Source organism: Sorex fumeus, unplaced genomic scaffold, assembly GCF_029834395.1.
Source record: "Sorex fumeus unplaced genomic scaffold, SorFum_2.1 ptg000015l, whole genome shotgun sequence".
NCBI classification, from domain to species: Eukaryota; Metazoa; Chordata; class Mammalia; order Eulipotyphla; family Soricidae; genus Sorex; species Sorex fumeus.
This window is the reverse complement of record NW_026606072.1, coordinates 17,372,621-17,385,561: the sequence shown is the minus strand read 5'-3', so window position 1 is coordinate 17,385,561 and position 12,941 is coordinate 17,372,621. Positions and strand designations below refer to the sequence as shown.

General features: G+C 43.2%; 1 protein-coding gene across 2 annotated transcripts; it reads left to right on the top strand.

Annotated features, from left to right (window-relative positions):
* Window positions 1–1,383: 1,383 nt before the first annotated feature.
* Window positions 1,384–11,608, top strand: SETD9 (SET domain containing 9). 2 transcript variants are annotated; one of them, XM_056112127.1, is made up of 6 exons: window positions 1,384–1,504; window positions 2,863–3,230; window positions 6,407–6,530; window positions 6,760–6,875; window positions 8,497–8,602; window positions 10,480–11,608. In XM_056112127.1, exons 1-6 carry the CDS (start codon window positions 1,407–1,409, stop codon window positions 10,565–10,567), a joined length of 900 nt encoding a protein of 299 aa, XP_055968102.1. In that variant the 5' UTR covers window positions 1,384–1,406; the 3' UTR covers window positions 10,568–11,608. The 2 variants fall into 2 exon arrangements, with proteins under 2 accessions (XP_055968102.1, XP_055968103.1); XM_056112128.1 differs by lacking the exon at window positions 8,497–8,602.
* Window positions 11,609–12,941: the final 1,333 nt, after the last annotated feature.

The window sequence follows — 12,941 nt, the reverse complement described above, 5'->3', positions numbered from 1 at the left end:
GGCGTAGTCCGTATGCCAAAAACAGTAACAAGTCTCACAATGGAGATGTTACTGGTGCCTGCTTGAGCAAATTGAACAACCAGAGGACAGTGCTACAGTGCTAATTTCAGTGGATTATACCTTGAGGACCACAAGGTGTGTCCCCCAAACTAAAAATCTCCCAAAAGAAAAAAGAAATTAAATTCTTACTAAAAACAAACAAACAAACCTGTAAGTACAGACAATTTCACTGGGGATTTCTATCACAATTCAAGAATATGGAATAACACTAATCTCATCTTTATATCTACACACATTTTGGGTAATAGAGTAGAATGGAAGCTTTCTCAGTTTGCCATATGAAGTCGATATAGCCTTAATACCAAATCTTGGAATAATACTATAAACAAGTCACAGGCCCCCAGACTTAAAAACACTTCAAAAATAAAGGGGTCATGACAACAAAAGCATGTAGAAACCTAGTGAGCATGGCCAAAGTGGGAATTATAAATGAGTAGGGTTATCAGAAATCCCAGGGATGGTGTAACACCGTTGAAAATCCAAAGAATGGGGGTGCAGAAAGAAAGGACACTTTCCTTCTCCTCTGGAGCCGGGCATCATCTCTTCTTTTTTTTTTTTTTTGGCTTTTTGGGTCACACCTGGCGATGCACAGGGGTTACTCCTGGCTCTGCACTCAGGAGTTACTCCTGGAGGTGCTCAGGGGACCATAATGGGATGCTGGGAATCGAACCCAGGTCGGCCGCATGCAAGACAAACGCCCTACCCGCTGTGCTATTGCTCCAGCCCCTGGCATCAGCTCTTAAATGTTTCTGCTAACTTGCTGCTGGCTGTGAGAATGGGGAATAAAAGTGACTTGTTCTGAAAGAACAAGAAAGCAGACTCTGCAGCCTCAGCAAGTAGAATCCGTGGTTCTGTTTTGGGGGTGATGAGGGGGTGACACACCTCAAGATGCCAGGTCGAGGGCAGCAGGGGCGGCTATGCGGTGTCAGGGAAGGACCCGGGGCATGGCAGGACAGCATGGCAGGGACAGCATGTGCTTCCAGCCCACGGAACCGTCTCCCGGGTCCCACCTGGACTGGGACAGACTTGGAGACTGGAAGGCGGTTCGTGGACTCTTAGCAATTTGGCCCCACTGGAACCGAGCATGGTCTCAGGAAGCCCGGGAAGCCTGCGCTAAAAGGGGAGACGGGAACCGGGAGCCTCCTCGATTCCGCGCGCCCACCGACTCTGCTAGCCACGGCCAAGCGGGAGAAGGCACGGAAGCCACGGAGGGCGGGGGCGAGGGGCGTCCGGAGGAGGGCGGAGCCGGGGCAGGGGCGGGCCGGCGCGGCCGGCGTCCCTCCCCGGGCAGGGGCGGGCCCCACGCCGGCCCCGCCACTCGCCCGCGTTCCCCTGCGGACCGCGCTATGCCGGGTCGCCTGCTGCGGGACCTGCGGCAGCGATGGCTCCGTTACAGGTACCGCTTCGTACCCTGGATCGCGTTGAACCTAAGCCACAATCCGAGGTGAGAGCGCCAGTCGGCGGTCCAAGGGGCGCCTATCCGCGGCCCAGGCGCGCCGGCGGCGGAACTCGGGGCCAGGAGGCCCCGGGCTGGGCGGAGCCGCGGGCCGGTGACGCCGAAAAGGCCAGAGAGGCCGGCTCAGGAGGGCGGCGAGCGTGGGAGGGGCCTGCGCTGACTCGGACCAATGGGAGCTGTACCTGGGCGGGCGGCACCCTTGGTGGGCGGAGCCAGAGACAGGCGGGGCCTCCGGTGGGCGTGGCGAGGCAAGTGGCATTTAACACCGGGGGCTGGGGGCGCCGCGATTGGGCGCGGGGCCTGTGGTGGGCGGGGCCAGGGCCTGTTTCCCATAGTTCTCCACGCTGCGAGGTCAGCGGGGCCCCGGGGTCTTCTGGCCCCCGCGGTGCGGTTTGGCGTGTTTCGCTGCGTTCATTTCAGAACGGAAAGTCGCCCTGCGTGGGGTTCCGTGGCCTGTACAGCAGGGGCCGACGTCGAAATACCCGCGACCCCCCTTAGAAAAAAAAAGCCCAATGTACTTTTTTTTTTTTTCCACAGTTCCTTGCTTTAATTTTTAGTTAGCAGCCCTTCAGTGCCGAGGGGTCGTTTTAGTTTGCCGACGCATAAAAACGGATGAAAAGTCACCGAAAGCGCTCGGAAATGTTGTCTGTGTTCATGCGAGGAGAGAGGGAGATAGTTGGGTGGGTCACGGGGGTGCAGGTTCCAGCGGGCTCTGGGTAAGAGATGTGCTAACCGGGTTTTGGAAGAAATAAACCAGTCGAAAGCTGACGGTCGAGCTCAGTGGAAGCCCATGCAGGAGCTCTCCCGAAGTTTTGTAAGGCAGAAGCGAAAATTAAGATGCATCGCTGTTTTAGAATTGTGAGATGTGGATTTCTTTTCCCAAGTACTGAAAACAGTACTGTTTTGGAAATTAAAGATGTACTCTGGGGCGAGAAGGCGGCAGAGACACACAATGTCATTGAATGGCACGAAACTGCAGGGAGCCTTTGCGATCTGGAGGGTCTCAGGAGGGACTCGGAGTGGCTGTGAATGTGGAGGGAGGAGAGCAGCTTCTCTTGGGTCTTTTTGTTTCTCCCATTTAGCAGCTTTAGGACGTTGGGCAGATTTCCTGATTCTAAAATCCTCATTTTTCTTGTCTGCAAATAGGACTTGAGGCGTTCAATAACAATTTATATAGGACGGACCTTTCTGTTTAGGCGCTTGTTAACTTTTTTTGACAGAAAATCCCTGCCTAGCAGCTCTGGTAAACTTAATTTTTATGTCCTTCCCAAGACCAGTAACCCAAAGGGATTAAAAAAACTTGTGTAAGATGAAGCATAGTGAATAGAAACTTTTCCCGTTTTCAGGACCCTTCGATATGTTCCAGAGGATTCCAAAGACAAAGTTATCTCAGATGAAGATGTCCTAGGAACATTACTGACAGTTTTCCAGGCTCTGTTTATTAATGATTTCAATAAGCAATCAGATATTTTGACTCGGCTTCCAGAATCCGTTAAATCAAAATACCAAGACTTACTGTCAGTTCAGCAGCCAAAGGTGAAACTGCTTGAATACAGACATCAACAACCAAACACCTTTAAACCAGAAGAAATTCTTTATAAGACATTGGGTTTCAGTGTTGCACTAGCAACTAGCTCGTTGATTTCTGCTGGAAAAGGGGTCTTCGTTACTAAAGGACTGATACCAAAAGGAGCGGTTGTTTCTATGTATCCTGGTAATGGCACAGTTAGTACAAGAGTTTCTTTAATGCTGCAATATATAAATGCAACAAAATGTCTAGTTCTGCAATCTTTAGAGTAAGAGGCTTGTTAGAAACTCAGATTTTTAGATTTTTTTAAAAAACTGACATGGAAATTAACTGTAAATCATTTTATGTGTTGGTATTCTTTAGTATTTTGGGAATTAGATAAATTTTGAGGAAAAAAATTCTAGTTTATAAATTTAGGAGAATATAGTATGGTCTACTTTAATAAAGATTACAAGTAAATTCTCATTTAACACAGATTCTTGGAAACTGACTTTAAACCACGCTGTATATAATGAAATCAAGTCCTTGAATGAGTTGTTTTATTCCATGTGGCAAGAATTTTAAAATATTAATCTTGAGCGCTGGAGTTATAGTACAATGGGTAGGGTGTTTGCCTTTCGTGCAGTTGGCCAGGTTTCAATAACCCCTGCATCCCATATAGTCTCCTGAGCCTGCCAGGAGTGATTCCTGAGCATAGAGCCAGGTGTAAGCTCTGAGCACCGCCAGGTGTGACTTAAACAACCGAACCGAACTCACCCTCCCCTCCCCCCCAAAAAAAACCCTTAATTTTTATTTATTTTTGTTTTGGAGCTGTATGTGACTTGGCTCTGGGTTTCTCCTTGCTCTACTCTCAGGGATCACTGGAGGTGCAGGAGAACCATCTCTCGGAGTCAAACCAGGTGGAACACATGCCAGGCAAACACCCTACCCTCTGTACTGTTCTCTTTGGTCCTAAAAATGTTTCTTTTTAATCCGAGTCAAAATACAAAAGAAATTTAAACAAAATGTCTATATTTGAGGGCCTTTGTACTTAAAAGCTAATTAAAGAATAAATTAGTTTATCTTAGGCAATTGATAACTGAAGGTAAATGGTAAGGGTTAAAACATTTTAGCACTATAGCACTGTCCTCCCTTGTTCATTGATTTGCTCCAGCGGGCCCAGTAAGGACTCCATTGTGAGACTTGTTGTTACTGTGTTTGGCATATCCAATACGTGCAGGGTAGCTTGCCAGGCTTTACCGTGCAGGGGAGATACTCTCGGTAGCTTGCCGAGCTCTCCAAGAGGGGCGAAGGAATCAAACTCGCGTCAGCCAGGTGGGCCGCATGCAAGTGTGTGCTATTGAAAAGATAGAATTTAAGCGTCCAAGGCATGAATAAGTACTTTCATGTCATTTCTCACCCCGTCCCTGCCACCTTTTTAGAATTTGTCTATAAATTATGAATAAATATCTTTTCATTTCCCGTGCTGCCCTGCTTTGTTTTTGTTTTTGCTGATGCTGAGGATCAAACTAGGGGCCTTACATGTGGAAGGTTATACTGCTGAACCATATCATTCACCGCTTCTTCCCATATCTATACTTACAAAGTACAACATCTCTTTGCAACATCTTTGATTAAAGTGCTCAATGAATATGTTACTTGTTAAATAATAATATTTGGTGTACTGAAAAAGTATACATATATATTTTTATATATACATATATATGGATGTTTAAATCACGAAGACTTAGGTTTTGGTGACTGGAGAGGTAGTATAGCAGATAAAGTGCTTGCTGGCCTTGGACACACAGGACTGTTTTAGTCCCTGGCATCCCATTCCTGGGCAGTATTCAGGAGTAATTCCTGAGTGCAGATCTGGGGTTATTTCTGAACGTTGCTGGATGTGACCCAAAAACTGAAAAAATGAAAGACTTAGATGTTGAAAATCATTCTGCTAGTTTTGTAATCTTAAATTCCTGAGTATGGTGTCTCAGTTTCTTCTCACACAACAACCAGATTCAGTAAAGACTAGAGGAAGCCAACAACAAACACATTAATGCTAATTTAAATGTAATAAATAGATTAACTTGTCTAGCATATAGGAAAATCACTATCACTATCATCCCGTTGTTTATCGATTTGCTCAAGCGGGCACCAGTAACGGTTCCATTCATCCCTGTCATGTGCTAGTGTAGTCCGGTGGCATATTGGGGGCTCTTTCAGGGTCAGGGGAATGAGAACTATCATTGTTACTGGTTTTGGCATATCGAGTACGCCACAGGTAGCTTGCCAGGCTCTGCAAGGAAATAATATTTATTTTCTACTCCTATTGCTAGTGAAAGGAGAAACAACCTGGTAGGTCAAACTCATCCATCATATAACTACACCATTTACTTAATTGGTTATTATTATAGATATATCCAGTGTCAGAATTAGATCGAGGTCTAATACATTTATGCATACAGTACACACATTTAGTCCACTGAAGCATATCCCCAGCCTAATAAACAACTTTACTTAAAAATGTCAATTCTCGGGAGCTGATAGTTCAGTGGTAGATTGTTTGCCTTGCACATGGCCAACTTCAGTTTGATCGGCACCTCATGTGGTCCTCCATGCCGCACCAGGAGTGATCCTTGAGCACAGAGTAAGCCCTGAGCACTGCTAGGTGTGGCCCAAACATCAAAAAGAAAGTAAAAAGTCAAACACATCTCTCTCTCTCTCTCTCTCTCTCTCTCTCTTTCTCTTTCCCACAGTCTCACTAGGCCCCCCCCCCCAATACACACAGACACACAGACACAAATTGAACTTAAATGTCATGTTCACAGTTTATGTTTAGTAATAGTTTGGTTAAAAAAATGGTACTGTGCTTCATCTGTGGTTGGAAATTCTTTTGGAAGGAGATGGATTTGGGTCACACCAGCAGTGCTCAGGTACTATTCCTGACTCTGTGCTCTGGTGACCAGGTGCTGTGCCAGGGATAGACCTGAGGTCAGCTGCTTGCCAGGCAAGTACCCTAACACACTGAATTATATCTGTGACTGGACCCTCTTCAAAAATGGAAATTAGGGGCTGGAAATTAGGGCATTTGCCTTGCACGCGGCCGACCCGGGTTCGATTCCCAGCATCCCATATGGTCCCCTGAGCACCGCCAGAAGTAATTCCTGAGTCCATGAGCCAGGATGGTCCCCTGAGCACCGCCAGGAGTAATTTCTGAGTGCATGAGCCAGGAGTAACCCCTGTGCATTGCCGGGTGTGTCCCAAAAAGCAAAAAAAAAAAAAAAAAAAAAAGGAAATTAGCCCTATAAAAACATGATAGTCTAGATTGGTGGTGAGATCTTAAGAAAGCTTTTTCATGTTATTGTTTTTGTCTTATGTAATAGGTACAGTGTATCAGAAGTATGAGCCAATATTTTTCCAGTCCATTGGAAATCCATTTATATTCAGATGCCTAGATGGGGTACTCATTGATGGAAATGACAAAGGAATATCAAAAGTTGTGTACAGGTAAGTTAGTGCCCATACTAAAATTTAAATATAGCAGACTTACAACAGTGACAAAGCTAAAGGCATCTGTGCTTTAAATAAAATTCTATTTAGGCAGCTGCTGTGTAGCAACTATTGATTAGACAAAATATTTTTAAGAGAAATTGTTCAATTTTATGGTTGATTTTGTATTTTTGAATTTTAAGTCACAGAAGAACAGTCCCTAAACACATGCGTTCACCTGTTTTAGATCTTGCAATGGGAGAGATCAACTTGGCCCTTTTAAAATGAGTGATAGTACATGGCTGACATCAGAAATTCATAATCCCTTGGCTATAGGACAGTATGTCAACAATTGTTCAAATGGTAAGTTGGCATCATGGGGCTGACACAAATACACCATAATGACACTCATTGCATTATGATCGAATGTCAGAGACATCTCAGCTATTCAAAATTCTTAAGTAAACTATATGTAAAGTATGCACGTGCTAGGCTAGTGCTTTATTGCTGAACCACTTTGTGAATGGATCACATCCCGGCCTGTAAGCTATTACTTTTTGGGGACAGGTATCATGTGAATTTGAAGAAATAATGTTAATAATAATAATGTCATTAATTGGAATTCTTTTATTTACCACTTTCCTAATTTTGTAATATAAGTGATACCAGCTACCCTTTTGAGCATTACTATGTTAGCTTTTTGTAGTTATTTTGTCAGTGCCTCAATATATCCTAAAAGATGACCAAATTGGTAAGCCCTTCTTTTCTTGTTTACCTTTCTTCAAAGTACAAGTGTTGTCGATGATCAGGGAGTATAGGCTTTGGCGTCAGGAAGACCAGACTCTTCTGTGAATCTGAATCCCTTCTCAGCCTGATCTTTAAAAAGAGACTGATAAGGGGATGGAGAGATGGTACCGCGGGTGAGGGCACTTGCCTTGCATGCAGCCAATCTGGCTTCGATCCTTGGCATCCCGTATAGTTGCCCTAATATGCCAGGTGCCAGGAGTTATTCCTGAGTGCAGAGCCAGGAGAAACCCCTGAGCATTGCTGGATGTGGCCTATCCAGCATGTCCTCCAACTCAGGCATTTTATTAATTATAACATTGTTTTATTATAAATTTAATTATAACATTCTTTAATTTTAACATCGATGAGAAAAAAAACAAGACTGGAAGTTGAGTGAAGCTGTATTATTTAAGGACCTAATTTTGTTTATAGGTTGTTTCACTTAAAGTTGCAGCTTTCAAGAATCAACTATATTAAGTGAAGGTCTTTACTTAATTGGGGGTGAGAGAGATAGTACAGTGGATAAGGCGCTTGCCTTTCATGCGGCCAATCCCCGGCACCTTCTATGGTCTCCTGGGCACCAAATATGGTCCGAACCACCAGCAGTGAACCCTCAGCAGAGGGCCAGGAGTAGCCCCTGAGCACTGACCAACCACCACCACCCCACCCCCAGCAAAAAAAAAGAAAAAGAGGAAGCATATATATATGTATTTTTAAATTAGCATATATAAATATAAATACAAGTTTATAAAAAGTTATGGGCTGGAGCGATAGCACAGCAGTAGGGCGTTTGCCTTGCACGCAGCCAACGTGGCCGACCTGAGTTCGATTCCTCCGCCCCTCTCGGAGAGCCCGGCAAGCTACCGAGAGTATCTCGCCCGCACGGCAGAGCCTGGCAAGCTCCCCGTGCCGTATTTGATATGCCAAACACAGTAACAACAAAGTCTCCAATGGAGACGTTACTGGGCCCGCTCGAGCAAATCGACGATCAACGGGAGGGCCTTTACCTACCTTTTATAAAAAGTTATGTATAAGTATACATTTCTAATGTAAGTTAGAAATGCCCAGAACATAATAGTGATTAGTAATTTGAGTGTATTTCGATGTTTGAAAATGATATATTAAGAAATACAACTCAGGGATAATTTCCATGATCTTATAAAATGGCAGTTTCTGAAAATTACGTATCTGTTCCTAGACAGAGCAGCTAATGTCTGTTATCAGGAATTTGATGTGCCTGCAGTTTTCCCTGTAGAACTGAAGCAGTATCTTCCAAACATTGCCTACAGCTCTGACAAACAAAGGTTGGTCTACTCGAAGTTTTTCTGTTCTTCTCTTATGCTAATATAACTTTAAAAGTGTATTTTCTAAAGAGAAGCTTTTTAAAATTTGGTAAAAGTTTTAGTAAAAAATTATAGGTTAGTAGCTGGAGCAATAGCACAGTGGGTAGGATGTTTGCCTTGCATGTGGCCAACCCGGGTTCAATTCCCAGCATCCCATATGGTCCCCTGAGCACCGCCAGGGTAATTCCTGAGTGCAAAGCCAGGAGTAACCCCTGTGCATCGCCAGGTGTGACCCAAAACAAAAAAATTATAGCTTTTTTTTTTAATTAAACACATACTTTTTAAAGTGTTAGTATGGGCTTAATTGAAATCCTAAAATATTCATTAGCTTCACTGTCACTGTCTTCCCGTTGTTCATCGATTTGCTTGAGCGGGCCCAGTAACGTCTCCATCGTGAGACTGTTGTTACTGTGTTTGGCATATCGAACACGTCATGGGTAGCTTGCCAGGCTTTGCCGTATGGGCGAGATCCTCTCGGTAGCTTGCCAGGCTCTCCAAGAGGGGCAGAGGAATCCAACATGGTTCGACCATGTTGGCTGCATGCAAGGCAAATGCCCTACCCGCTGTGCTCCAGCCCATTCATTAGCTTATTCTGCTTATTATTACTCCTTTTGGGCTGGAGCGATAGCACAGTGTTAGGGAGTTTGTCTTGCAAGCAGTCTACAGGGCCGACCCGGGGATCCATTCCTCCACTCCTCTCGGAGAGTCCGACAAGCCACCGAGAGTATCCCGCCCCCACGGCAGAGCCTGGCAAGCTCCCCGTGGCGTATTCCATCTGCCAAACACAGTAACAACAAGTCTCACAATGGAGACGTTATTGATGCCCGCTCGAGCAAACTGATGGACAACAGGAGGACAGTGCTACAGTGCAGTGCTCCAGAATCTTCAGCTCCGTTTTTAATCATTTCAAGGGTCACGTTCTCGGTCTCACATGAAAGCATCCAGTTAAAGACTACCTTGTCTTTTTTTTTTTTTTTAACTTTTAAAGACACTGAGAAAAAGGGAAATATCCAGAAGATAACATGCTTAATGAAACATTTGCACTTCACTCTATGGCAAACCATTGATATTGTTCAATTCAAAATTGTTTTTTATGGGGGTGGAAAGGCGGGTTGGGCCAGACCCAGTTTATTCCTGGCTCTTTGCTCAGGGATCACTCTCCGTGGTGCTGGGGATTGGACCAAGTGCTTTACTCAGTATCCTATTTCTGTAGCTCCAACTCAAAATTCTAAATCGAAGTCATTCTGTAGAACTTGATGTTTCTATTAACAATTTTGTCGGAATATGTAATTTCTCTCAACAGCTTCTTGCTAACTAAACTTCATATGGGCCCAACTAAATATCCCTTTTAATATGAGTAGCATTTAAAAAACTTAAACTATTTTCTGTACTTAAAAAACTTAGTAACTTTTGGCTATATATGTATACGTAACAATTGGGTTTTTGGCCATAACATTGAGCCTTTATATCATTACTGTTCAGTAACTACTGGAAAAGTCTAGAGTAGTAACACTGATTTGTTCATGCCTTAGAATTCCAGTTTATAGAATACAAAAATACAGATTAATTTTTAGAGGGGAAACTATCATGAGTGTAATTTTAAAAAATACTTTTTGTGATACAAGGTTTGGGAGCCTAAACTTATAAATAGTATCTTATAAGGCACATAAACTTAATCATTCGTCATCTTTTTATAAAGACCTTGGGGAAATCAAGTACATAAACTAAGATTGGAGTGAGGAATCTGAATAAAACTATGCCTGTAAGATCAGATATTGTATATTGAAAGTATGAGCATGCTAATATTTCTAAACTTTTGTCTCTCTTTTCGTTTTCAGCCCACTTCGATGTGTTGTTCTTGTTGCACTCAGGGATATCAAACAAGGGGAAGAGCTTTTTTCAAATTACTACACAATTGTCACCTAAGTTTGAATTGGGAAGTTTGTACTCAGCTCTGAAATTAATTCTGAATATTTTTTGTTAATCATTCTCCAAGTTCCACCATAGACAAGTATTTGGGAACCTAATTGAAGTGGGAGTTGTTTTGTTTTTATTGACATTATATTTATTTTAGTTCCAGGATAAAATCTGCTTCCATTGCAATTCCAGTTCAATTGATTTTTCACCTAAATGCACTATACCTAATTAAAATCTGTCAGAATATTTGTAATTTCAGATTTTCTTCCCTTTGTGTATGCTTCCCCTGGATATCCCATGATAACCACACTGTTGAAAAGTGTCCCCAGCCCAACTTTCAGATCACGTGGTATCTCCCATTGAAGAGATCTCCAATTTTCACAAGATGGTAACCTCCTTTACAGTAATCAATAGGATCTTCTTGTTCGTCATCATCAGATCCCAAAATCTCCTCCTCTTGCTCTGGTGGATCACTCTCAGAATGGGGCGCAGAGCCTCTGTGCTGACTTTCAGGTTTCCTTTGGGCTTTGTCCTTCGTGGCCTTGGTCCTCTTTTTGCAGGCCTGGAGCGCGAGCACTTTCTGCTCCATGGCGAGACCGGTAACCGCCCGGCGCCTGCACACTTGAGTGCCGCGGGTGGGGAAAGATCAGGAACGATCGGTTTGAGGCTCTTCGTGTTCCTAGAGTAAACAGACGCCATTGGGCTACACTCGCATGCGACAGGGACAGATGGAGACGTTACTGGCGCCCGCTCGAGCAAATCGACGATTAACAGGAAGTCAAGTGATCAAGTGATTGTATATGCTAGTTTATAAAACTTAAGCTAAATAATTACTAATTCCTATAAAGTTGATGTGTGCACACTTAGGCAAAAACTTTTAGATAGTACAGGTGTTAAGGCACTTTGCCTTGCTTCCAGCAAGATATGGCTGTGAGCACCGAGCCAAGAATCACCCTGCCAGGTGTGGCCCAATCCCATAATCCTATTTTTCTTATTTTATATATTACCTATATGTTACTCTTATTTTTCCCAAATAAAGCTACAATTTATATTGTACTGATATGCACGGTAGTGTATTTCTGTGTGTATGATTTAAATACTGTTCTAGCTGGGTAAGACATGGGGCCACTATATTTTCTCTACCTTCAGTATTAACTTAAGTGTTTATAAAGTGTGAGAGATTGCTGTAGTTTGAGAATGTTGTTTAAAAAGTGATACGAAAAAGAACACTATCCTGATCTCTCTCCATTAGAGGGACAATGATTTTTCTGGTATTCGTTTATTTATTTTTGGTTTGGGGACCATACCTGGCGATGCTCAGAAGTTGCTCCTGGCTCTGCACTCAAGAATTACTCTTGACTCTGCTTGGACCCTATGTGATGCCAGAATTGAACCTACCCATGTACAATCGCTCCGGCCCCAATTTTCTAATAACTTAAAAAAATTTGAGATTCTGGGTTTCAAATACTGTTAATAATGGTTTCTTATAATTTCAAAACCATACCCATCACCAGTGTAGATTCCTCTCTACACCAAGGATCCCAATGCCCCTGTTAGTGTCCCTCCCCCAGCTAAATTATGTGGATCAATTCTCCCTTTGTTGATCTATGAAAAGTCTAGTCATCAGAGACCCCAAAGAGATCATATAGGAGACCGGGCATGCTTTGCATGTAGGTGACCTGGGTTCTATCCCCAGCACTGAATGTAGTCCCTTAACCACACCACAGCTAGTGGTGCAACTCCCCCTACCCTCCCCAAAAGAACTAGACATCCAGATGCCTCTAGAACCTTCTCTGCTCTAGCAATGAATTTCTGTCCCTGTTTTATTAGGAGTGGATCCCAGAACCCCAATCACTGCTTCAGAGCCCCCCTCAAAAACAAAAAAAAAAAATATGTCTTCATACACATGTATTTATGTAGAACATGGAAACTCTTGCAGACTAGTTGGGCTAAATTATTTAAATCAGAAAAAATGCATGTTATATAGTATCCTTTTAACTTTTTTACACCTGTGGACCAGGAAAAATAGGAATATTTGGGGGAACTGGCTGATGGCCAATGTAGATAGTATTTTATCCAATTCAGTGTTATAAAATTAGTTTTTAGCTAGTGCGATATCTGATGCTGAACATGACTGGAGGAAAGTTTTGGTGGAAATGTCCACGGTCTGTCATGGGCCTGTGGCCACTGGTTGAAAAACAGAGTTATGTTCTGTTCTTTTTACTTCTGATAGTTTGATTTTTTTTTTCTAAAAATGAAGTTGGGAATGTCACCAGTAGCTGACAATCATCTATCTTACTACATGAAGGCTTCAAAGATTCACAATTTCTGCTCATAAACTGCTCATAAATGGAGTTCGTATAGTACCAAGACTTTTTTTTTT